This window comes from Pristiophorus japonicus, chromosome 12 (assembly GCF_044704955.1).
Source record: "Pristiophorus japonicus isolate sPriJap1 chromosome 12, sPriJap1.hap1, whole genome shotgun sequence".
Classification (NCBI taxonomy): Eukaryota; Metazoa; Chordata; class Chondrichthyes; family Pristiophoridae; genus Pristiophorus; species Pristiophorus japonicus.
Window position 1 is genome coordinate 57,678,694 of NC_091988.1, and position 26,350 is coordinate 57,705,043.

General features: G+C 43.5%; 1 protein-coding gene across 1 annotated transcript in view; it reads left to right on the top strand.

Annotated features, from left to right (window-relative positions):
* Window positions 1–26,350, top strand: part of LOC139277278 (guanine nucleotide-binding protein G(i) subunit alpha-2) — a 342,086-nt gene that overhangs the window by 262,825 nt on the left and 52,911 nt on the right. The window contains exon 5 of the mRNA XM_070895531.1: window positions 12,263–12,391. Coding sequence (XP_070751632.1) covers window positions 12,263–12,391 — 129 coding nt within the window. The remainder of the gene's footprint in view (window positions 1–12,262; window positions 12,392–26,350) is intronic.

Sequence of the window (26,350 nt, forward strand, 5' to 3'; positions counted from 1 at the left end):
TTTCTGTCCATTAACCAATCTTTTATCGATGCTAATACATTACCCCCAACTTCATGTGTTCTTATCTTGTGTAACAGCCTTTTATATGGCACCTTATTGAATGCCTTTTGGCCATCAAAATATACTATATCCACTGGTTCCCCTTTAAGTTCCCTGCTAGTTACATCCTCATAAAACCATGTTGACCCTGCCCAATCATATTATAATTTTCTAAGTGCCTTGTTGCCACTTTCTTCATCATGGATTCCAGCATTTTCCCGATGACCGATGTCAGGCTAACTGGCCTGCAGTTCCCTGTTTTCCTGTTTTCTCTCTCCCTCCTTTCTTGAATAGCGGGGTTACATTTGTTATCTTTCAATCTGCTGGGACTGTTCCTGAATCTAGGGAATCTTCTCCAGCAATCTCCCAAATAGCACCTTGTCAAAGGCCTTCTTAAAGCTCATGTGCACTGCATATCCCAGATCCACCATGTCTGTTACCTCCTCAAAAGTAGTAATCTCAGGATTGCGACCAGTGCCACGTGCTAGTCAGAGTAGGAATCGCAGGATAGCTCAGATGAATACGTGGCTTGAGGAGTGGTGCAGAGGGGAGCAATTCAAATTTTTGGGGCACTGGAACCGGTTCTGGGGGAGGTGGGACCAGTACAAACTGGACGGTCTACACCTGGCAGGACTGTAACCAATGTCCTAGGGGGAGTGTTTGCAAGTGCTGCTGGGGAGGAGTTAAACTAATATGCAGGGAGGCAGAGGGAAATAAAAGGGAGACAGAGGCAAAAGATAGAAAGGAGAATAGTAAAAGTGGAGGGCAGAGAATCTCAAGGCAAAAAACAAAATGGGCCACATTACAGCAAAATTCTAAAGGGACAAACCTGAAGGCTCTGTGCCTCAATGCGAGGAGTATTCGGAATAAGATGGACGAATTAACTGCGCAGATAGCAGTTAATGGATACGATGTAATTGGCATCACAGAGACATGGCTCCAGGGTGGCCAAGGCTGGGAACTCAACATCCAGGAGTATTCAACATTTAGGAAAGATAGATAGAGGAAAAGGAGGTGGGGTGGCATTGCTGGTCAAAGAAGAAGTTAATGCAATAGTAAGGAAGGACATTGGCTTGGATGATGTGGAATCGGTATGGGTGGAGCTATGGAATTCCAAAGGGCAGAAAACGCTGGTAGGAGTTGTGTACAGGCCACCAAACAGTAGTAGTGAGGTTGGGGAAAGCATCAAACAAGAAATAAGAAAGGTGTGCAATAAAGGTACAGCAGTTATCATGGGCGACTTTCATTTACATACAGATTGGGTTAACCAAACTGGTAGCAATGCAGTAGAGGAGTATTTCCTGGAATGTATTAGGGATGGTTTTCTTGACCAATATGTGGAGGAACCGACTAGAGAGCTGGCCATCCTAGACTGGGTGATGTGTAATAAGAAGGGACTAATTAGCAATCTTGTGCGAGGCCCCTTGGGGGAGAGTGACCATAATATGGTGGAATTCTTTATTAAGATGGAGAGTGACACAGTTAATTCAGAAACTCGGGTCCTAAACTTAAGGAAAGCTAACTTCGATGGCATGAGGCGTGAATTGGCTAGAATAGACTGGCAAATGATACTTAAAGGGGTGACGGATAGGCAATGGCAAACATTTATAGATCACATGGATGAATTTCAACAGTTGTACATCCCTGTCTGGAGTAAAAAATAAAACTGGGAAGGTGGCTCAACCGTGGCTAACGAGGGAAATTAAGGATCGTGTTTGATCCAAGGAAGAGGCATATAAATTGGACAGAAAAAGTAGCGAACCTGAGGACTGGGAGAAATTTAGAATTCAGCAGAGGAGGACAAAGGGTTTAATTAGAAGGGGGAAAATAGAATATGAGAGGAAGCTTGCTGGGAACATAAAAACTGACTGCAAAAGCTTTTATCGATATGTGAAGAGAGAAAGATTGGCGCAAACAAACGTAGGTCCCTTGCAGTCGTACTCAGGTGAATTAATAATGGGGAACAAAGAAATTGCAGACCAATTGAGCAAATACTTTGGTTCTGTCTTCACGAGGGATGACACAAATGACTTTCCGGATGTATTAGGGGACCAAGGATCGAGTGAGAAGGAGGGATCTGAAGGATATCCTAATTAGGTGGGAAATTGAGAGGATTGAAGGCTAATAAATCCCTAGGGCCTGATAGTCTGCATCCCAGAGTACTTAAGGAAGTAGCCCGAGAAATAGTGGATGCATTGGTGATCATTTTCCAACAATCTATTGACTCTGGATCAGTTCCTATGGACTGGAGAGTAGCTAATGTAACACCACTTTTTAAAAAAGGAGGGAGAGAGAAAATGGGTAATTATAGACCAGTTAGTCTGACATCAGTCATGGGGAAAATGTTGGAATCTATTAAGGATGAAATAGCAGCGCATTTGGAAAGCGGTGACAGGATCGGTCCAAGTCAGCATGGATTTATGAAAGGGAAATTAAGCTTGACCAATCTTCTGGAATTTTTTGAGGATGTAACTAGTAGAGTGGACAAGGGAGAACCAATGGATGAGGTGTATTTGGACTTTCAAAGGGCCTTTGACAAGGTACCACATAAGAGATTTGTGTACAAGATCAAGGCACATGGTATTGGGGGTAATGTACTGGCGTGGATAGAGAATTGGTTGGCAGGCAGGAAGCAGAGAGTTGGGATAAACGGGTCCTTTTCGGAATGGGAGGCAGTAACTAGTGGAGTACCGTAGGGCTCAGTGCTGGGACCCCAGCTCTTCACAATATACATTAATGATTTGGATGAAGGAATTGAGAGTAATATCTTCAAGTTTGCAGATGACACTAAACTGGGTGGCGGTGTGAGCTGTGAGGAGGATGCTCAGGCCGCAGGGTGATTTGGACAGGTTAGGAGAGTGGGCAAATGCATGGCAGATGCAGTATAATGTGGATAAATGTGAGGTTATCCACTTTGGTGGCAAAAACACGAAGGCAGAATATTATCTGAATGGCGGCAAATTAGGAAAAGGGGAGGTGCACCGAGACCTGGGTGTCACGGTTCATCAGTCATTGAAAGTTGGCATGCAGTTACAACTTGCGGTGAAGAAGGCAAATGGCATGTTGGCCTTCATAGCTAGGGGATTTGAGTATAGGAGCAGGGAGGTATTACTGCAATTGTACAGGGCCTTGGTGAGGCCTCACCTGGAATATTGTGTTCAGTTTTGGTCTCCTAATCTGAGGAAGGACGTTCTTGCTATTGAGGGAGTGCAGCGAAGGTTCACCAGACTGATTCCAGGGATGGCTGGACTGACATATGAGGAGAGACTGGATCAACTGGGCCTTTATACATGAGTTTAGAAGGATGAGAGGGGATCTCATAGAAACGTATAAGATTTTGACGGGACAGGGCAGGTTAGATGCGAAAAGAATATTCCCGATGTTGGGGAAGTCCAGAAACAGGGGATACAGTCTTAGGATAAGAGGTAGGCCATTTTGGACTGAGATGAGAAACTTCTTCACTGAGTTGTTAACCTGTGGAATTCCCTGCCGCAGAGTCTCGTTGATGCCAGTTCATTGGATATATTCAAGAGAGAGTTAGATGTGGCTCTTACGGCTAAAGGGATCAATGGGTATGGAGAGAAAGCGGGAAAGGGGTACTGAGGTGAATGATCAGCCATGATCATATTGAATGGTGGTGCAGGCTCGAAGGGCCGAATGGCCTACTCCTGCACCTATTTTCTATGTTTCTATGTTTCAAAGAATTCCAAAGAATTGATGTTTGTCCAGCACGATCGCCCCTTTTGAAATCCATTATGGCTACTTACTATTTTCTCTATCTCATCATCATCAGTCGACTATCATGAGCTCGTTAGACAGTCCTCCACACCTCTTTTATTCATCATGTATTTGTATGGGAATTATTTATTCATAATGTACTTGTATGAGAATTTCTGTATCCCATACAAGTTGAGTATTGTACTAATTCAAGGCTGACCTCGTGCAGTTTCCATATTTTGGTTCCCAGAATAATAGTAATAAACTATTGCTCTGAAGGAATTTTCAGCAAGTTCCAGCCGTCTATGCTTTATTACTGTTATTCTAAGTCTCCGTATAGTATCCCATTGGGGCTGTGTTCTTTCCAGCTGACAGCTAAGAATTTTCTCAATAGACTTGTGTAGGTACCATCTAGTTTCCTTTCTGATAAATGTCCAAGCACTGTATATCAACACTGACCTCACTCTCTCTCAAGAAAGAAAGACTTGCACTTATATAGCGCCTTTCACAACCACCGGACATCTCAAAGCGCTTGCAGCCAATGGAGTACTTTTGGAGTGTTGTCACTGTTGTAATGTGGGAAATGTCTAGATATGTGGTAATTTCATCTTTAATCAAAGAGTCTAAAGTTTTCCCTACTACAGATGTTAAGCTACCTGGCCTGTAATTACCTAGATTAGCTGTCTTTTTTTAAAAAGTGAAGCATGTTGCTAAAATGTGGATCTCGATCAGCACATTTTGCTGTCTGTGTAAAATCACTAGCCTTTCCTTTCAAACGAACTAATTTTCTGGTGCCAGGAATATGCATCAAAATTGCAGTTTTGGTTTCCATATTTACGAAAGGATATACTTGCTTTGGAGGCAGTTCAGAGAAGGTTCACTAGGTTGATTCCGGAGATGATGGGGTTGACTTATGAGGAAAGGTTGAGTAGATTGGGCCTCTAATCACTGGAATTCAGAAGAATGAGAGATGATCTTATCGAAACATGTAAAATTGTGAGGGGACTTGACAAGGTGGATGCAGAGAGGGTGTTTCCACTGGTGGGGGAGACTAGAACTAGAGGGCATGATCTTAGAATAAGGGGCCGCCCATTTAAAAGAGATGAGGAGAAATTTCTTCTGAGGGTTGTGAATCTGTGGAATTTGCTGCCTCAGAGAGCTGTGGAAGCTGGGACATTGAATAAATTTAAGACAGAAATAGACAGTTTCTTAAACAATAAGAGGATAAGGGGTTATGGGGAGCGGACGGGGAAGTGGAGCTGAGTCCATGATCAGATCAGCCATGATCTTATTAACTGGAGGAGCAGGCTCGAGAGGCATAATGGCCTACTCCTCCTATTTCTTGTGTTCTTATATAACATGGGAACAGGCCATTCGACCCAACCAGTTCATGTTGGTGCTTACCCTCCATGTCCAATCACATTTACCCGCTTTGGAGATGAATTCCACAGTCTCAACGTTCTGTGTATTAAAAAAAAAGTTTCTCTTAGTTACCCTGTGCTAAATTTCTTGGATTTAATCTTGCATCTATGGCCTCTCATTCTAGACCCATCAAGTACTGGAAACTGTCATCTTCTATCTACCTTGTCCCGTGCTTTCATATCTTTACACATTTCCATTATATCGACTCGAAATCTGTGCCGTTTTAATGGAAAAAACCTCAATTTTTCAAGTCTGCTTCCGAATTTGTATTTCCTCTTGGCAGATTCATCTTACTGAATCTGCTTTGTACTTTTCCAATGCTTCAATATCCTTTCTATAGTGTGTTAAAATAACTATTTTAATGAAAGCAATATGTTGTACGTGAATAGCATAAGAGTACTAAAGTCCACTCCACTTGAGCGTGTGCACACCATATTAAAGAGGGACTCTCATCAGGGAGTCCACTTGAAGAGGGACTGTCAGCATTGAGGGAGCTGTGCGAGATGATGTGCATTTAACCCTGGAGAAATACTTTTCTTGGCTGCATAAACTGCTTTTGTAATCTTCAGCCGCTGGCTCCTGTAGCTGTCTCCTGCAGCTGGCAAACAGCTGCATATAAAACTACCTGATTGATTAGTTAAGACTGTCGGCCAAAAAGACCCATTTTTCACTTGCTCACAGTCTAACTCTGCCCACTAAATGCATTACACTTGGAGGCAATTCCTCCTGATGATACCGTTGCTTGCTGAAGAAGGCCCTGTCACAGTCTCCTCTGCATGTGCAGTGGGTTTTTTTTGTACTGCACATGTGCAAGCCCTTTGGAACACACTTTGCTGCCAGTCGAGGGAGACATCGGCAAATGCAGTATAAAAAGACTAAGAGGAGGCCCTTAACAGGTTGGCAGAGTAGAAAACTCAGGATGGGATGCGTCCGAGGTTTGTTGAGGGAAGTATGGGTGGAAATTGCGGAGGCTGTGACCACAATCTTCCAATCCAAGTGGTGCCAGAGAACGAGAGGATTGCAAATGTTACATCAAAAAAAAGGGAAGAGGGTTAAAACTGACAACTGCAGACCAGTCTGTCTGTCATCAGTGGTGGGGAAAATTTTAGAGACAATAATCAGTGACAAAATTAATTGACACTTGGAAAAGTATCGGCTAAATTGAAAGCCAGCACAGATTTATTAAAGGCAAATCATGTTTGACCAGCTTCATTTTGTTATTTGATGAAGTAACGTAGAGGGTTGCAGAGCAATGTTCCTTCTAAGCTGTGTGAAAACCTCGGCAATCTTGAAGGTACTGTGCAGGCCGCTCACAAGCCCACAAATACCGCGCGTGTAGCCGTGCAAAAAATTTAAAGGTACCAAGCATTGAAAAAACTGGCAGAGCACAACAACAGTTTTAGACGGAACATTGTTAGTCAGGATAGTGCAGTTGATGTATATATGGTGTTTAAAAAGGCGTTTGATAAAGTACCACTTAATAGACAGGTTAAAAAAATTGAATATGGTATAAAAGGGACAGTGGCAACGTGGATATGGAATTGGCTATGGGAAAACAGAGTAGGGCTTGAACGGTTATTTTTCAGACTGGAGGGAGGCATACAGTGGTCTCCAGGGATCAGTATTGGGACCACTGCTCTTTTTGATCAATTAATAATCTGGACTTTGTTTACTACATTTCCTAGTTTCATGTTATCTGCCCTGTATACACATGTCCTTCGAGACAATAATCTCTTATCCATATGTTCTTTTCGGGAGGAGAGTAACAGGCTTGAGGAGGCCGTGGACAGTCTGGTAAAATGGGCAGACACATAGCACGGACATGATGGGCCGAATGGCGACCTCCTGTGTCGTAGTTTTTCTATGATTCTATTCTATGGCAGATGAAATTTAATGCAGAGAAGTGTGAAGTGATACATTTTGGTTGGAAGAATGAGGAGAAGCAATATAAACTAAATGGTACAATTTTAAAAGGGGTGGGGAACAGAGACCTGGAGGTGCACCAGTCTTGAAAGGTGGCAAGACAAGTTGAGAAGCCTGTTCTTATTTTTTTTTAAATCATACGTGATCCTTGGCTTTATAAATAGAGGCCCTTTCTAGTTAGTCGCTGGCTAGATGTCAGGAGTAAGAAACTTAAATTATTTTTTCTCACCTTCTCGTTCCTCCACTTTCAAGCTCCTGGAACTGCTGCACTGACTATGATCAGTTAATCCAGCACAAACCCAGGGATCAAATTTGGGACTTGTCTGGATTGTGCACAATCTTTACCCATTGAGCTATTGGGGCGGGGGATGGGGGCAGGCAATGATGACATAAGAAATAGGAGAAGGAGTAGGCTGTTTGGCCCCTCGAGCCTGCTCTGCCATTCAGTAAGATCATGGCTGACCTACCTCAACTTCACTTGCCTGCACTATCCCCATATCCCACATTAAGTTACTCTTAAAAATATTTGAAAACTTTTACTCTTGAAAATGAGCTGCAAATCACTTTTTTTTAAAAAGGAAACACTTTCATAAAGAACTACTGATCTGAGTGATGTAGAACGTATTGAAACCTTGCGTGTAAGAAGTAAATATTGCAAAGCCTGTTCCATGGTTAATTAATTGTTGCTGTGGGGCTGCTACTTGATTTTTTTTTCTCTAGCTTCCCATGTTGGATGTTGCTATGGTGATGAAGTTACAGGCTCCTTCCGAAGCAAGGGCAACTGCACGTAGCGTACTGCTCGGGTTTCAGGATGAGGTCAGGCATGCACAGAGTGAGGATGCCTGTTAATCTTAATGAACTTCGAGTGTGCTGATTAACACTGCCGTCTTTTTGTCAGCGGTGCCGGCACACCTCGTGCCCGTTGGATGATCCCGAACAGATTCATATAGTGACGGCGTTAAAGTAGTGAGATTCTCCCCCCCGCACCCCCCCCCATGACTTTTTTTACATAGTTGGATTCATAGAACATCTGCAAAAGTCATTTTTCTCAAACATTCCACTGCTTTTGGATTGTATGTAGCAGCAAAAATAAAAATGCACGGAACCCAGAGGTTTTCTAAATTTTGAGTTTTACACCCAAATAATGTACAAGAACTGTTTGGAATATCTCCCGATCAGTGAAATCTGCTGCAGGAGTCAAAAGGTGAGATTCCCTGTTTAATTGGTGAACCGACATGAGGCTTTGACACAGGCAGCAGTCAGTACTGTGTGGAGACTTTTGTTTGGTTGTGGGGGAGGGCGTGGGCGGCGGGGAGAGGGAGGGAGGGAGGGAGGGAAAGGGAAGAGATTAGGAGGAGATGTCTTAGCATTGACTGTGTCTTGTGTGAGTGAGTGATTATTTAAGAGGTTGTTGACTAGTCATGGAGCCTGTGATTTACAAACACACTCTCTCACAAGTTAATTCTGTCCCAGTGCATGTTTCGAAGAAGGGTGAAAGGGGTAAGGGGGGTTCAACAACCTCCGTCTGAGTCTCACTTCTATGTCTGACAATTCCAGTAAAAACACTTCTGTTCTCTTGCTGTTTTATAGGAATCTTTACATTGCAACATCTTGGGCCGTAAACAGAATCTCAAAATTCCCTCAGTTTTGGAAGGGTTAGAATATTTGCAACACACAGATTTAAGTGGTGTCACTGCAGCTTAGCACGTTGGTATATCAATGGGCCGTGCAACAGACTGGTAGGATACGACTACGTGCTTACAATTCCCCTGTGGCGAATGACCTCTCTCTAAACTGAGTGGGGCCAAATCAGTAGGCAATTTAATGCAGGGTGCTACACATGCTCCTGGCAGGGAGTGAACTGGGAACAATTACTTGTTCGCACTCTTGGGACTCGTATTGGCAACGTATATTAAAAATAATTACAAGGGGAAATGGTTGTGAAGGTTTGAAGTTGCATGTCACCGAAATTTATACTGAGAAGTGGTGCTGCAGTCTGTAAAGAATTCATACAATTAAGTGCTGAGTGATGATGACTGAGTAGAAGCACGAGCAGTTCTGCTTGACTGTCCAGTGTAAAGAAAGATCGATCTTAAAATTTATATAGCACCTTTCATGATCTCAGGAAGTCCCAAAGAACATTACAGCCAATGAAGTACGTTTGATGTTATGTAGGAAACGTGGTGGCCAAACACAGCAAGGTCCCACAAACAGCAATGTGAGAATGATGAGTTAAGCGTTTTTTTGTGAAGATGTGGGGTAAATATTGCCAGGGAGAACTCCCCTGCTCTTCTTCGAAATAGTGCCATGTGATGGTTTATGTCCACCTGAGAGAGTAGACGGGGCCTTGGTTTAATGCCTCATCCGAAAGATTTCACCTTCAGTAGTGCAGCACTCCCTCAGTACTGCAGTTGGAATGTCAGTCTGGATTTTGTGCTCATGTCTGGAGTTCGGCTTTGAACGCATGACCTTCTGACTCAGGTGAGAATGCTACCAACTGAGGCAAGACTGAGCCCTATGGCTTGGAAATCAAGTCTTACGAAAGCAGCTGTTTGTCGTCCTACTGATCACTGATTTAAAGGAAAGGGACAGATGAGTAACAGTTCTCTCAGCAGACACAAAGTATGTTTTTCAGTTATCAATGCATGCATCTTATTATTTCAGTGGAAGAATCAAAGTAAATATTTAAAAGAAAGTGATTGGGAAGAGTTTCAACTTTTCCAATTGAAAGAAGAAAATGAAGTTGCAACATTTCCCAAAAGGAGTAAAGGAAAATATGAAGCCAAGTCACCCAAGGCTATTGCTCAGCACCTAGTGGCTGTTGACAAAGACTTGGCTGGGGGATAATGTAGAGAGAGACTTAAATAGGAAAGGTGGAAACATAACTATGATTTGCTAGTGGTGACGGATTGGGAACTTTCCACAGTAGGTGCCAGAAAGCCCAATTTAAAAAAAAATCTTGTTTTAGATATTAGCTGGTGCTATTGAAACCATTTTATCCAATTGTTTAAAAGCACTTTGTTTTGCAAGTCATGTGGTACATTCTATAACCAGGCGGAACCTCATGGGCTTCAGCTTGTTCACTAGTTCAAATGCGAACATTTCAACAATGTCGAACAGGAAAAGACCTATGTTCCCTGTCATTTTTCCTGGTGCAGTGCAGCCCCCTTTTAAGGGGCTGCGCGGGCTATGTAAATTATCGCGCATGCCCGTTTTTTGCATTAAAAAACCAGCTGAGTGGGATCCCAGGAACGCTGCGCGCTCACGCAGCTTAAAGGGAACATTCTAAAGACTCTCTGGTCCATCCAGCCTGTCCCAGATTTGTTAGAATCACTTACAGAACTATTTGCTTGAAATGGGGTTGCAAAGATACACAGGAAATAAATGCAAAGTTGTTCTGGAATGATGGGGTAGAGCTATCCCAAATGTCTTATACTTTTAGCTGTGTTCTTTGGGTTATCCTCACTTTGCTTCATTCATTATCTGATGGGGCAGGCAAGTGACTGGGGTACAGACTGCTGTGCATTGGCTAAAAAGAAATATATGTGACCAACCCTGCCTGATCCCAGGGGAGTAACTTGAACAGTTTTTTCTTCTGTTTGTGAAAGTGTCTGGCCTCCACTCACCTGCCTTCCCCTTTCTGCTGGCACCAGGGATTTGGCAACTCGAGGCATAATGAAGCATTCTTTACTTAATGGTAATGTTCTCACTTCTGAGTCAGAAGGTCATGGGTTCAAGCCTCACTGCAGAGATTTCAGCACATAATCTAGGCTGACATGTTGGATAGTACCGAGACACAGCTGCCATGTCAAAGGTGTGTCTTTCGGGTAAGATGTTAAAATTAAGGTCCCGTCTGCCACCTTGGACGGACATATCCTGTGCCATAGCACTTTCTGAAGAAGAGCAGGGGAGTTCTTGTGTCCTGACCAATATTTATCCCTCAACCAACATTGCTAAAAGCAGGTTTTCTGGTTATTTAACTCATTGCTGTTTGTGGAACCTTGCCATCTGCAAATTAGCTGCTATGCTCATCTTTATTACATCAGTCAAGATGTGTCAATGGAACTTCACCAGCTGTGAAGCGCTTTGGGATGTCCTGAGATGGCAAAAGGCAAGTTCGTTCTTTCAATGCAAGGAAGCCTTGCAATGTGTTCACATCGAGTAAAGGTTCAATGATCCACAGTTGTGCACTACGTGCAGGATGTTGCATATGTAATGGTGCAGCACATCTCCAGTCCCTTCGAATGCATGGAAGTTGCATCTCAATTGTAAAAGATGTCTGGGTACTAATAAAGGGTGGGGGTGGGTGGGCGGACTTTGCAATAAGACAATCATCACCAATGACTAATTTTGTCAGCTGTTACTGTTTGCATTGGAATTCCATATACCCATCGGTGGAGTAAGGGTGTGGTGCTGAAAGCTAAAGTGATCGTTTCTTGTCTGTCCTTGTATTTTCACTGGAGGATATCGAGCTAACTGATAATGCTGGTTAATTATGTTGAGTGTTTGTTTATGCAATAGGGCTCAGATTACTTTGGGCAAGATTAACCCATAATACTTCTAACAAGCTTGTCATTTCTTGGTTCACACACTTGCCCTCATGCACACAGTTTCCCCAACTTACCCACTTCCAGATCTCCGCTCAGGCTCCCCTCAATCTGCTTACAAAAGCACATGATGGAATAAGCCTGAGTGATTTCCCCTATCCACCCCCAGTATTTTCCCTCCTTCCCTGTTGGGGATCACCTGAACGGTGCTCAGTGCTTTGTCCAAGCATTACTGTTGAGAATGTGAACTCTCTGTTTCATGACATTGCTGCATTACCCACTGGCCCTCCCTTGCCACAAGGGTGGGTCATCCTATCCTCAACGTTGCTCTGTGATTCACCCACTTATTGAGGTATTGACCTGGCCCATCAAGCCTTTATTTCTCCAACTGTCTGAGATGGAGCACTTTTCCAGCAGTTAAAGGAAATAGAAATGTCAGCTGAATTTTACCAATTTCTCACCAGTGTTGTAGGCAATATTAGGATCTCATTGTGTGGCCCTTCACATTGTTGAAGTTCTTTACTTGTACTTGAATTAGGCTAACTCTGAAAATGTGCAGTGTTTTATCAGTGGATAATTATTAATTTAGAGCTTTTATTTTTATCTTTGTACAGTTATCTGAACGATCTTGAAAGGATAGCGAGATCTGATTACATCCCCACCCAGCAAGATGTGCTGCGAACTAGAGTCAAGACTACAGGCATTGTTGAGACCCACTTCACTTTTAAGGACCTACATTTCAAGTAAGCGTCACATGGTTAAATTTAAGATCAATGCTGTTGCTTCTGATTCGATTAAAAGCATTAAGAACTTCCTGCACAAATCAATAAAACAACTAGTCTATTTTTAGAAAAAAAGCCGGTCTCATGCAAGCTCACAGGAAGTTCTGACTGGTTGCTAGGGGAGATGTCATAGTTTGTTTACTATTACTTAGATTGTTATTGATTCTAATTTTCTGCAGCTGTTGAACATGATGTTATAAGATTACATTTTTATTCTGTTTTACTTCATACTACTTCTTGAATCTCCCCAGGCCAGGCACAATTTGCTGCCAAAGACGATGAACCGGAAGTCTGATCCTAGGCCTTTGCCACTGCTGCTTTGCGCATAAACATTAATTCCTTGAGTATAGAAGATTAAGGGGTGATCTCATTGAGATGTTTAAAATGATTCTAAAGGATTTGATGGGGTAGACGGAGTGGCTGTGAAGCTGTCTGATTGTCATTAAAAGAAACAACTGATTCACTAATGTCCTTTTAGGGTAGGAAATCTGCTATCCTTACCCGGTCTGGCTGATAAGTGACTCCAGTCCCACACCAGCGTGGTTCATTATTTACTGCCCTCTGAAGTGGCCTAGAAACCCACTCAGTTGTATCAAGCTGCTGCAGTGATTGAAGAAGGCAGCCCACCGTCTCCGGGTAAATCGTGCTGAGCTGTAAATGCCAGCCACATTAAAAAAACACTTCTTGCCTGGTGGTATTTTTAAAAGATTTAGCTTAACTGTTTCCAAAGTCTCATCTTCAGTTTGCTTTTAATCTGGATCATGGAACATTGGTGATATTTTGATGGTTCTGCTTCTTAGTTATACGAAAAACCAGGAGGACAGGCACCTGCAATAAATTATTCTGTTGAAGCCTCACTAAGCAATCATTGAAAGACCACCTTTCAAAACCGATGTTCGTAGTAATGTTTTGGACTGTTTCAATGGAGTTCGTTCATGCATTATGGGTGCTAGTGTGGAGCTGCCTCACAGTAACAAAGAATCATAGAAATTTGTTGCACGAAAGGAGGCCATTTCTGCCCATTGTGTCCGTGATGACCAACAAAGAGGTGTCCAGCCTAATCCCACTTTCCAGTTCTTCGTCCGTAGCACTGTAGGTTACGGCACTCCAAGTGCACATCCAAGTACTTTTTAAAAGCAATGAGGGTTTCTGCCTCTACCATCCTTTCAGGCAGTGAGGTCCAGACCTCCTCCACTCTCTGGGTGAAGAAATTTCCCCTCAAATCCCCTCTAAACGTTTTACTAATTACTTTAAATCTATGCCCTCTGGTTGTTGACCTCTTTGCGAAGGGAAATAGGTACGTCCTATCCACTCCCCAGTATTCCCTAGCCTTCCTTTACTAAAGAGCAAAAGAAAGAAAGACTTGCATTTATATAACACCTTTCACTACCACCGGACATCCCCAAAGCTTTACAGACAATGAAGTACTTTTTGAAGTGTAGTCACTGTTGTAATGCAGGAAATGTGGCAGCGAGTTTACGCACAGCAAGCTTCCACAAACAGCAATGTGATGACCAGGTAATCTGTTTTAGATGTTGATTGAGGGATCTGGCCCCGATGTCCTGGCTAATATTTATCCAAAATATCAACAACAAAAAAACAGATTATTTGGTCATTATTACATTGCTGTTTGTGGAAATATGCATGTGCGCAAACTGGTTGCCGCGTTTCCTACATTACAATAGTGACTACACTCCAAAAGTACTTCATTGGCTGTAAAGCGCTTTGAGACGTCCAGTGGTCGTGAAAGGTGCTATATAAATCCAAGTCTGTCTTTGTAGATACTGGCCAGGAAACCAGGGATGACTCCCCTGCTCCTCTTCGGAGTACTGCCATCGGATCTTTTACGCCCACCTGAGAGCAGGTTAATTGTTTAACGCCTCCAACAGTGCAGCACTCCCTTAGTACTGCACTGAAGTGTTGGCCTAGATTTTTGTGCTCCGCTCTCTGGAGTGGGACTTGAACCCACAACCTTCTGACTCCAATGAGAGTGCTATCTACTGAGCCATGGCTGAAACAGCACTGCATCCTGGGAACATTCAGCAGAGGCAACAGCCACAAATGCAGGTATAGAGCACAAGGTTTGTTGAGGCTGCTGGTTGCTCACCGGCTGTATTATCAATGCCACCTCAGAACCAGAGTTGGATTGAGATCAGCTGTTCGGAAGAGGGATGGGGTTTACTGAGAAATAATGTTGCATGGGTACAATAATGTAAATATTCCAATATGTTTGAACACCCACACGAAACCAGTTCTATTTGTGGCAGCTATCGGAATCCCCATTTACATTGTAAAACCCATTTCAGTTCCGCAGAATAAATGATCAAGATCTGGGAGCCTGGATTTGAAGACAAGAGCAACTTGGTAACCATTACCCCAGCATTCACTCATTCACTTTCTAGTCACTAATCTTTTCTGATGTTGGTGAAAGCTGCATTGCTGGCCTTTTATGGGTGAGCTAAGAGCTCGGTCGTCTTGGCAACCTGGAGAAATGTAGAGAGCCGCGCAGGTCAGGAGTGTCATTGGTGTGTGCCTTTACCTTTCCCATTTGCTTTGAGCCATTTCTGGCCCCTGAGGCATGTCTGTTGCCCCATTTATTTTACACAGCTCCTGTAATCGATTGGGACAATTCAATCTGAGGGAGGAATTGTGATTGGGCGCCCCTTTCACATTCTGAAGATCAATGCAGAACATTTTCTAAATTAAAGCTTTGTTGGCACAATCAAATCTGAAAGGTAAATCCAAGCACTATTTGTGACAATCGGCTTGGGTTCTAAACGAGACCGGCTCAAGAGAAAGACGTTATCATACAAAGCAGGTTTCGCTACAGAGCTGACTGTGTGATTGCCAACACTGAGTGTGCCATTGAACGAAAGTGGCAGAATTTCACAGGAGAAAAGTATAACGAACCACCGATCCTGCAGATTTTGATCATGCTGGTATGGCTTGGAGGGGTGTTCCAGTAAACATCAGAGGTCAGCAGTGAGCGCACATCCAGCCACTTTGTTGAAATTAAGCTGAAAACTTGATCAACTTTATGGGCATTGTCGGAACAATTATATATATTTTTAAATCAAATTGAAGGGCCTCTTCAGTTCCTCGTTGTAGGAAAACAGACTGGCCCAGTGTGGCGTTAAAAGGTTTGTTTTGGCTAATACATACAATTTCAGCTGTAGAATGAACAATAGACGAACAACCTGACTAGTTCCAGTACTGAATGCTCATTAATTACACAGCAGAATTATCTCCCCTTCCAGAGAGCATTTTTGTGCAAATGTGTAATGTTAGGAGAGTTGTCGGTACTTTTTCAACACATTTGTAATAAAAATTACTGTTCAAAAAGATCCGCCGAGCAGGATTTAACATAAATAACCCAGAGAGTCGGCCATTCAAGTTGTAGGTTCCAATTGGTAAATACTTCCCATGTACAGATATAAACTGGGTAGCCTTTTTTTAAAAAAAAGTATTAAGGGCCCAAGTTTCCACATGATTCGCGCCTGATTTTTAGGAGCAACTGGTGGAGAACGGACTATTTTAGAAATCGCAATTCTCCACATTTTGTTTTCTGCAGTTCTAGTCAGGTAGAACAGTTCTAGTTTAGAACAGAATTTTTTCTTCAAAAGGGGGTGTGTCCGGCCACTGATGCCTGATTTGAAAGTTTCCACAGTGAAAATGTACTCCAAACTAAAGTAGAATGGAGCCAGTGAAGATTTTTGTAGAACTGAAAAAACCTGTTCTACACATTAAAAAATCAGGCGCAGGTTACAAATTAGGCGTCCAGAACGAGGTGGGGGGAAGGGAGCTCATTAAATTTTACAATAAATCCTTATTTATACTTCTACAAATATTATACAAATAAATCCAACCTGAATAAACATTTATAAGCCAAGAAAAGATTAAATAAACCATTTTCCTACCTGTGTGAAAGTGCTTCAGCCAGGGAGAATTCTGCAGCCGCTCGTGCCGCAGAGAGAGAGAGAGAGAGAGAGATGGGAAGAGAAAGAGAGAGAGAGAGGGGGGAGGGGTCGGGGAACAGGAGCGCGGGTCTCTGGGGGGGGGGAGGGGGAGAGCGGGGCGGGGAGCGGGTGTCTGGTCGGCGGGGGTCGGGTCTGCGGGGGGGGGGGGGAAGCGGGGGTCGGGTCTGGTCGGCGAGGGGGAGCAAGTGTCGGGTCTGGTCAGGGAGGGGAGCAGGAGCTGGCCGTGGGAGGAGCCTCATTCACGCAGCCCCAGTGAGGCCATTCAGCCAGGGCTCGGGGCTGCGTGCTTCGGGCCCCTCCCACACAGTTCGGCGCCTGGAGCTACTGTACTTGCGTGCCGTCTGTAGCTCCGCCGCCCCCACAGCTCGTGCTGACTGCGCCGAGAGCCAGAGGACCTACAGGTAGGTGGAGAATACCGAGGATTTTGAAGACAATGCACTTCCATATTCCCGTGTTTTATATAGAAAACAAATTTGGTCCCTCCATCTCCCATTGTTAACCTGCTGATTAAAAACAAAGTACCAACGGAATGTGTTATAAATAGAGCAACACTTGCCATCGAACAGATCGAGACTTGACACAAAAGGCCAAGTTGAAGCAATTTGTGAAAGTCAATGAAACCCTACATCCACTCTTCGTTTCCCACCCCCGTAGTACTACCACACTTAGCAGAGTTTATTACAATGCTTAACTTGGTCATCGTACAATTGTAGTAGAGGCTATGTAATGCAAAATCTTATGAATGTTTACTCTGGAATTAGAGTCTAACAAAGGCTCTTAAATAATTAGATCATTAAAACATTTTAGCACAAACAGCTTTGAATTGTCAGGTGTAGCCCCCATAGTTGGTGTGCACTAGAGTGTCCAGACCTCCATAGGACGGAGCATTTGTAATTAAAACCATTAGATTTCAACACCCTCTACTTGCAAGAGCCAATGATAAACTATTGAAGCAAGATTGGATTTGAATTATTATTTTGTGCTGCGGGTATTGTGGGATTATCGGATAGATGAGAAAAGTTACATCCTAATTAGTCGTAAAACTGATGGCTGGCCTGTTGTATACTAATTGAGGTGCTGACTCTGGCTGTTCAGGTGCACACATGAAGAGATGGTATTGCAGGGTTGGTCCTTGCTGTGCAATTGTATACCACCATAATGTGCCATTTTCAGAAGAGGGGATAGGGACTCAACATTAGGTGCCTGGATCACAATTTGATTCATCCATCCAGAGAGATCCCAATGCCCCTTACCCTTGATTGTAACGTCCAGTTATTAATGACTCTAGGGCTTTGGCCTCCACTACTTTGGAAATTTATTCCACATGTTGATCACTCTGTATGAAGAAGAATTTCCTGATATCAGTTCTAAATGTATCCTTCTCTAGTTTGAACCCGAGTACTTCTACTGCCACAATTTAATGTAAAGTAATATTCCAGGTTCACTTTTTCTACACCCCTAACTCTGTATATCTCTGTAAAATCACCTAGTGCTGAAGAGCCCAAGTTTCTCCAATCTTTCCTCATAACTCAGACTTTAGACACTGGGCATTAAGCCTTATGGCTCTTCTCTGCACTGCTTCGAGGGCTTAAATGACTTTTTTTTGGTGATCACAACTGGAGACGATATTTAAACTGCACTCTGGCTAGAGCACTGCGCAGCGTGATTGGCAAAAATTCCAGGGTGGAAATGAAAATTATTTTTTACGCAGCGAGTTATGATCTGGAATGCACTAACTTAGAGTGATGGAAACACATTCGATAAAGAAGGGAAGAACTTGCATTTATATTGGACCTTTCACAACCTCAGAATGTCCCAACCTGCTTCATGGCCAGTAAAATACTTTTTGAAGTGTAGTCACTGTTGTAATGTAGGAACTTTCAAAAAAGGAATTGTGTGTATGTATACTTGAAAAGGAGAAATCTGCAAGGCTGTGAGCAATGTTCCCTCCAAGCTGCACGCTTGTACAGCCATGCAGTAATCTGAAAGGTCCCGTGCAGACAGCTTTCACATTGGAAATACTGCGCATGCGCAGACATTTAGAGGAACCACACATTGAAAGAAACAGGTCATGCAGAACATAGTGCAGCCGAAAGGGAACCTCGACTATGAGGAAAGGACAGGAGAGTGGGAGTAATTGGATAGCGATGGGCCAAATGGCTTCCTCCTTTGCTGTATGATTCTCTGATTCCTCTGAACTTTGCTCATGACCTTTTCTGACTTGTACTTTATTGCTTCAGCCCAGTATTGGCTTTGTTGATTGCTGCCCTGCACAGGTTGGACTTCTCCCAAGCATGTACCGTGCCGAGATGTCCCGAGCACCGACAGTGCTTGAAGCACTTCCATGAGCTGTTTTCCTCCTGTCCAATTAATGTGTACCTAAGCTTTCCCTCTGGGCCCCTTGCCACATGTCCATAATAGAATTCTGCTCTATTCTGCTGCTGTCCTTGTAAGAAGCTCAGATTTGGGGAATGCTACTGGGAGATGTTGCTGTTTCAACTTCCCTGCAACTGGTCCGTTACTCAAACTAATTCTTCACCCGAACTGAAGAACTGAGCCTGGCTGAAAACGACACACGGAGTATGTGACCTGTACTTGAGGACAGATGGCAGAGGTTTTATTTGGTGGGTCCATTCAAGAAAGAGTCTCTGAAGCCCTCAACTGTTGACATTTGCTCCACCAGAGTGAAAGAAGTTTGTGAAACATAACGACATTAAAAATTAGGAGCAGAAGTCGGCCATATGGTCCCTCGAGCCTGCTCTGCCATTCACTAAAATGATGGCTGATCTTCAACCTCAACTCCACTCTCCCATCCGATCCTCATATCCCTTAATTCCCTAGAGTCCAAAAATTTATTCACCGAAGCCTTGAATAAATTCAACAACTAAGCATCCACAGCCTACTGAGGTAGAGAATTCCAAAGATTCACAACCCTCTGAGTGAAGAAATTTCTCATCTGTCCTAAATAGATGGCCCCTTATCCTGACCCTAACCCTCGTTCTCGACACTCCAGCCAGAGGAGACAACCTCTCAGCACCTACCCTGTCCATCCCTCTCAGAATCTTGTATGCCCAATTTAGTGCTGAAAATAACTTGATAACATATTGTAATGTTTCCTGGTGCTTGAGATTATAAACTAAATGAAACGTGCAAGTACATGGAAAATATGAAATTAAGCCAATGGTGTGCACAAACCAGACTGACTGAAAATCTTTGAAGGTCTGAATTTGGACCCAGATTTGTCATTTGTACAAACCTCATCTACTACGTCATTGTTTTAATTTACTGCCAATATTTATACTTTGAGCTTTCCAACCAAATGTGCTGTTGTTTTTCCTGTTTCTTGGCAGGTTTATTTGCTGTAGCAAATCTAGAATATTCAGGATGTTTATACCATGACTGCTGAAAATGCCAACAATTACCTTTTTGATTTTCAGTTTTTTAAAAAATACTTGAAAATTTAAAAATGGATGGAAGCAGAACTTCCTTGCAATAACTTGTGCCAGAGATCTGGCAAATCACTGCCACTCATTTTGTAGAGGGTTTGTACCGTTTACTGGAGTGTGTTACCATGACAACCGAATAATTGGTGTTAAGTGGGCATCGGTGATATGTGAAGACTTTAAAATGTCCTGAAGGCAGGCATGCATACTGACATGTCACTGACTTGAAAGTTGAAGTAGGTTAGAGCAGAAGTGCAGAGGTGCCAGAACATTCATAAACAGAGGAATGAAAAGACACGCGTGCCTGATAAGGTACCCAGCTCGGTGGGTGAATTTATGGCCCAGCATGATGTGGAGGCAGTATAGGCTTGGAAGGTCCAAGATGTAATCCCTAGTCTGTGCTGAGTTGATTCATTCCAGCCAATGTCACAGTGGGAGCATTACTTTTGGCATCGATTTCCCTGATTTAGGACGGGCAGGAGAACTTGGGCAAAGCTCCTATTCCTGTCCAGCGACTCTTGCTAGAAAGTACTTGTGTGTACACACCTGGTGAAGTACATAGCTATACTCACTGAGGCTCCCCATGGTAAATAAACTGGTGAGACTCATTGTCTGGATTCACATATCGAAGAAAAGCCGCTTGACCAAGGTACCAGGGAGCAGCCAGCATCCATGGAACTGTGCATCGCCATCATCCAGAGGGAAGGGGAAGTTCCTGATACACACACACAGGCACTCTGAGGCACAGAGAGCTGACTTGCTTTTAAGTTGTTTTGTTCAAAGATTTCTTCCCACCCCAAACAATATTGTTTATTGAAACTCAATACATGGCATTCATGATTTTCCTCTTGTGGCAGCGATCATGTAGAGCTTTTTATCTCAGTATTTTGACATTGGGCTTTCTTTTCCCAAGAAGTCACAACTTTTAAACTATGAATGTGTGACTTGTATGGCGTCTCACTGGCACTGCACCATCTGCAGTTCAGCAGCAGTAAGTGCCCCACCCTAATGAGAGTTAACCATTCTGCAACCGCACTTCGTCAATCATTTCAATCCTTCTATAGTTAACTCATTTTTTTAAAACAAGATTTTGATGCCAATCACAATTAAGTTTTCACGTTGACTTTGTTTAGTTTTAATGCTGCTGGAATTTAAACTGTGTTTATAATGTATTTTTCATTGAATTTCCATTAGCCCTTTCCATGCTGAATAAGTGCACTACATAAAGTTGCACAATGGGTAACCGTTACCCTGTGGAATAAACTTATTCATACAGTTACAAAATCAGTAAGCATTGCCCTCTGGCATAAAGATACTCTAGACAGTCACATAGTGGATAACTTTAACCCAGTGGAATAAACATACTCCCAGTTACAACAGTAATCATTACCATTTGGAATAAGCATATTCCATACTATTCCAGAGCAAATACTGAAACAAGTGCTTGCATTAAGTGAAGGATGATAATTTTGGAGTTAACCACCTTTATAGAATTCTGTATCTGCCATGTTGGAATGGAAAAGAGGGTTTTTCAGCAAATACTTGGCAGCTGTTTCAGACTCTGATTCCAAACTAATCTCATGGCTAAATAGCTTTGTCAAGTGTCCAATAATTCCATGTACTCAACTCTCATTCCGTCAAGGAATTGATTGGCAGAAACCTTCCGACCACAGTTTCATTATTTCTTTGGGCTGGCATAGAGTATCTTTTTAAAAATTCTTTCACAGGATGTGGACGAGCAAGGCCTGCATTTATTGCCCATCCCTACTTGTCCTTCAGAAGGTGGTGGTGAGCTGCCGCCTTGAATACAACTGAGTGGCTTGCTAGGCCATTTCAGAAGGCAGTTAAGAATCAACCTCATTGCTGTGGGTCTGGAGTCACATGTAGGCCAGACTGGGTTAAGGGCAGCAGGTTTCCTTCCCTAAAGGACATGAGTGAACCAGATTTTTTTTTTACAACAATCCAGATAGTTTCATGGTCACCGTTACTGATACAAGCTGCTGTGTGGGATTTGAACTTGTGCCTCTGGATCATCACTCCAGGCCTCTGAATGACTGGTTCAGTAACATAACCACTATGCTACCGTACCTATATGGTGCACAACCTTTGCTGTAAGCTATGGTCACAGTAAGGAAATCTAGCACTCAATTCAGTACTGACCAGTGGAAACCTGTCAGCTGGCCTGATGGTGTGGAGCAATACTACCTTTTTTATGTTAGAATCATAGAATGGTCGCGCACAGAAGGTCGTCATTCGGTCCATTTGAGTCTGCGTCTGCTCTTTCAAAGAGCAATCCAGTTAGTCCCATCACCCACCCCCCCCCCTCCCCCCATCCCCATCCTCGTTCTTTCCCAATATGCCTGCAGTTGTTTTTCTCCAAATATTTATCCAATTCCCTTTTGAAAGCTACTATTGAATCTGTATCCACCACCCTATCAGGCAGTGCATTCCAAATCCTAACCATTTGTGGCGTAAAAGAGTTTTTCCTCATGACACCTCTGATCCTTTTGCCATTCACCTTTTTTTAAAAAAAAAAAATTGTTTTGCTTTTATTTTTAAACTAGATATTTCTTTGGTTCATGATCTCCAACCTCTCCTGTAGGTGAGCCTTCACTCGCTATGATTTAGTATATTAGTAGCGTGCCCAGGGATTGAGCTGAGAACCCTCCACTTTACTTGAGCTTAATGGTTTTATCCTGTGCCTTTGTGTGATCTTCAGTGATTTCTTAATAGCGCAGAATAACACTACATTTGATTGTGATTTAGGATTTAACTACCAAATGTCTTTGTTTTACTTACTCTTTTACTGTTTAATAATGATACAGCATAGATTTTGCAATATGTGTTGAGGTTAAATATCTCCTTTCACATCTAGAAAAGAAGACAAAGAAGTTGTGATAAACTATTCATACGTTCTTGTGGGGTAGTTCTCTTTTTCTTATAATTCATGCAAGTTAACGGGTGTGATTTTCTCTCCGAAGGCATCAATTTGAACCAGCCAGGCTGCGTATTTTACAGAAAAAGGCAGAGACAAAAGAAATTTAAATAACTACAATGAGTTCTGATAAAGTAGTTAGAGAGAAACTGTTTGCCCTGTCAGGAGGATTGGTAACCAGAGGGGACACATTTGCGGTAATTGGCAAAAAAGCCAGGGGGGATGGAAGGTGAGATTAGGAAACCTTTTTTTCACTCAGCAAATTATGATCTGGAAATCAATGCCTGAAAAGGTGGTGGAGATGGATTTAATTGAAACTTTCCAAAGGGAATTGGGTAAAAAAAAATTTAAAGAAAGGAAAAATTTGCAGGACTATGGGGAAAGAGCAGGGGAGTGGGACTAATTGGTACCTCTTGCAGAGAACTAGCACATACAGTGGGCCAAATGGCCTCTTCCTGTGCTGTAAGATTCACCTAATTGATCACCCATGGCATCACACAAGTGGAATAAAGACCAAATACAATATTTAGGTCAAGCAGGGTTGGTGGGATCATTGGAACAAGGAGGGAGCTGGTAAGAGGGAAAGTGTGGGGAGCAAAGGCTGGCAAATTGTCTCGGCAGGGGTCAGTTTGGCAAACTCTTGGAGGAGGGGTTAGCGAATGGAAATACTTAGCCCATCCCCCAGTTAAGATACATTCTTGGCTGGTGGGGGAGAGGGCTGGCTTGCGCGGAGGGAGGCATGTGGGGGATGTAGCGTAAGTTTGAATCCATTCGAACATGCAGCAGGACAGAGCAAGTCTTGTGTTGAGCCTGAATTGTGTGTGCCTATCTCGGTTCCAAGAGCTCAGCTTTTGTCAATCCTTGACTTTAGTGGCAGGGTTCTGCGTGAGAACTTTCACATAAAATGTTAGCGAGTTGCGACTGGGTCAGAGGTCCTGAAGAACATATTTAATGCTGGAGCATCAGGTTCACTGCTTTTGATACATGGAAGGTCTGCCTTTGAAAATTAGATCATAACTTGCATCGAATTGCATAGAATCCACAGGACAGAAATGGGCCATTCAGCCCAACTGGTCTATGCCAGTGTTTTTACTCCATACGAGCCAACTTATAGAAACATAGAAAATAGGTGCAGGAGTAGGCCATTTGGCCCTTCGAGCCTGCACCGCCATTCAATGAGTTATTTGCTGAACATGCAACTTCAGTACCCCATTCCTGCTTTCTTGCCATACCCCTTAATCCCCCGAGTAGTAAGAACTACATCCAACTCCTTTTTGAATATATTTAGTGAATTGGCCTCAACAACTTTGTGGTAGAGAATTCCACAGGTTCAACACTCTCTGGGTGAAGAAGTTTCTCCTCGTCTCGGTCCTAAATGGCTTACCCTTTATCCTTAGACTGTGACCACTGGTTCTGGACTTCCCCAACATTAGGAAGATTCTTCCTGCATCTAACCCGTCAGATTTTTAAACGTTTCTATGAGATCCCCTCTCATTCTTCTGAACTCCAGTGAATACAAGCCCAGTTGATCCAGTCTTTCTTGATATGTCAGTCCCGCCATCCCGGGAATCAATCTGGTGAACCTTCGCTGCACTCCCTCAATAGCAAGAATGTCCTTCCTCAAGTTAGGAGACCAAAACTGTACACAATACTTCAGATGTGGCCTCACCAAGGCCCTGTAGTAACACCTCCCTGTTGCTGTACTCTAATCCCCTCGCTATGAAGGCCAACATGCCATTTGCTTTCTTAACCGCCTGCTGTATCTGCATGTCAACCTTCAATGACTGATGTACCATGACACCCAGGTCTAGTTGCGCCTCCCCTTTTCCTAATCTGTCACCATTCAAATAATAGTTTGTCTCTTTTTACCACCAAAGTGGATAACCTCACATTTATCCTCATTATACTTCATCTGCCATGCATTTGCCCACTCACCTAACCTATCCAAGTCACTCTGCAGTCTCATAGCATCCTCCTCGCAGCCCACACTGCCACCCAACTTAGTGTCATCCGCAAATTTGAAGATACTACATTTAATCCCCTTGTCTAAATCATTAATGTACAATGTAAACAGCTGGGCCCCAGCACAGAACCCTGTATTCGCTGCTCACGATGTGGTGGTCTCTACATTGGCGAGACCAAACACAGATTGGGTGACCGCTTTGCGGAACACCTCTTCAGTCTGTAAGCGTGATCCCCGAGCTTCCAATCGCCTGTCACTTTAATTTGCCGCTCCACTCCCAATCTGACCTCTCCATCCTCGGCCTCCAAACTGTTCCAATGAAGCTCAATGCAAGAATGTAAGAACATAAGAAATAGGAGCAGGAATAGGCCATTTGACCCCTTGAGCCTGCTCCACCATTTGATAAGATCATGGCTGATCTGATCATGGATTTAGCTCCACTTCCCTGCCTGCTCCCCATAACCTTATCGCTAAAAAATCTGCCTCTCTCCGCCTTAAATATATTTAGTGACCCAGCCTCTGCAGAGAATTCCACAGATTTACAACCCTCAGAAGAAATTCTTCCTCATCTCCGTTTTTAAAGGGCAGCCCCTTATTCTGAGACTATGCCCCCTAGTTTTAGTTTCCCCAATGAGTGGAAATATCCTCTCTGCATCCCCCTTGTCGAACCCCCTCATTATCTTATATGTTTCGATAAGATCACCCCTCATTCTTCTTGTCATGTATGCAACCTTCATGTAACTGTAACCTTCATGCAACTCCTGTATACTGTACTTATACCCTAGAAATGCACACCCTGACCACAGGGGGCGAACTTGTGGGAGACACTCCTCACCTGGGTTTCCAGGTATAAAAGGGGAGGTCCCACCCAGGATCGATACTACTTGTCCTGGGGAATAAAGGAAGGTCACGTAGTGACTCTGCAGTACATGCCTCGTGTGATTTTGCAGTAAGGTGCAGGGACTCCACATTTGGCAACGAGAAACGGGAATCACCGAACCACGAGGATGGCTACTGGTAGCACAGAGGAACGTTACTGTGTGGGTGAGGACTGGGACGCCTTCGTGGAGAGACTCCAGCAGAGTTTTGTCACGAAGGACTGGCTGGGAGCGGCAGCGGCTGATGAGCAGAGGGTGCATCTACTGACCAGCTGCGGATCACAGACGTATGCGCTGATGAAAGACCTGCTCTCACCCCAAAAGCCAGCAGACAAGTCCTTTGAAGAGCTCAGCCAGCTGATCAGTGAGCATCTCAAGCTGGCGAGTAGCGTACACATGGCCCGGCACTGGTTCTACACACACCGGCATCGGGAGGGGCAAAACATCTCGGACTTCGTTGCGGACCTGCGGCGCTTGGCCAGTCTCTAAATTCACAGATGCCTGCAGAGGGGAGATGTTAAGGGATTTCTTCATTGAGGGCATTAATCATGCCGGGATTTTTAGGAAGCTCATAGAGACCAAGGACTTGACTTTAGAAGGGGCGGCGTTGATAGCTCAGACCTTCATGGCAGGGGAAGAGGAGACCAAGCTACTTTACGCGCGCAGCCCTGGTCCCAACATGACGATGGACCAGGGAGTTAACGTTGAACGCGGCTCGGGACCC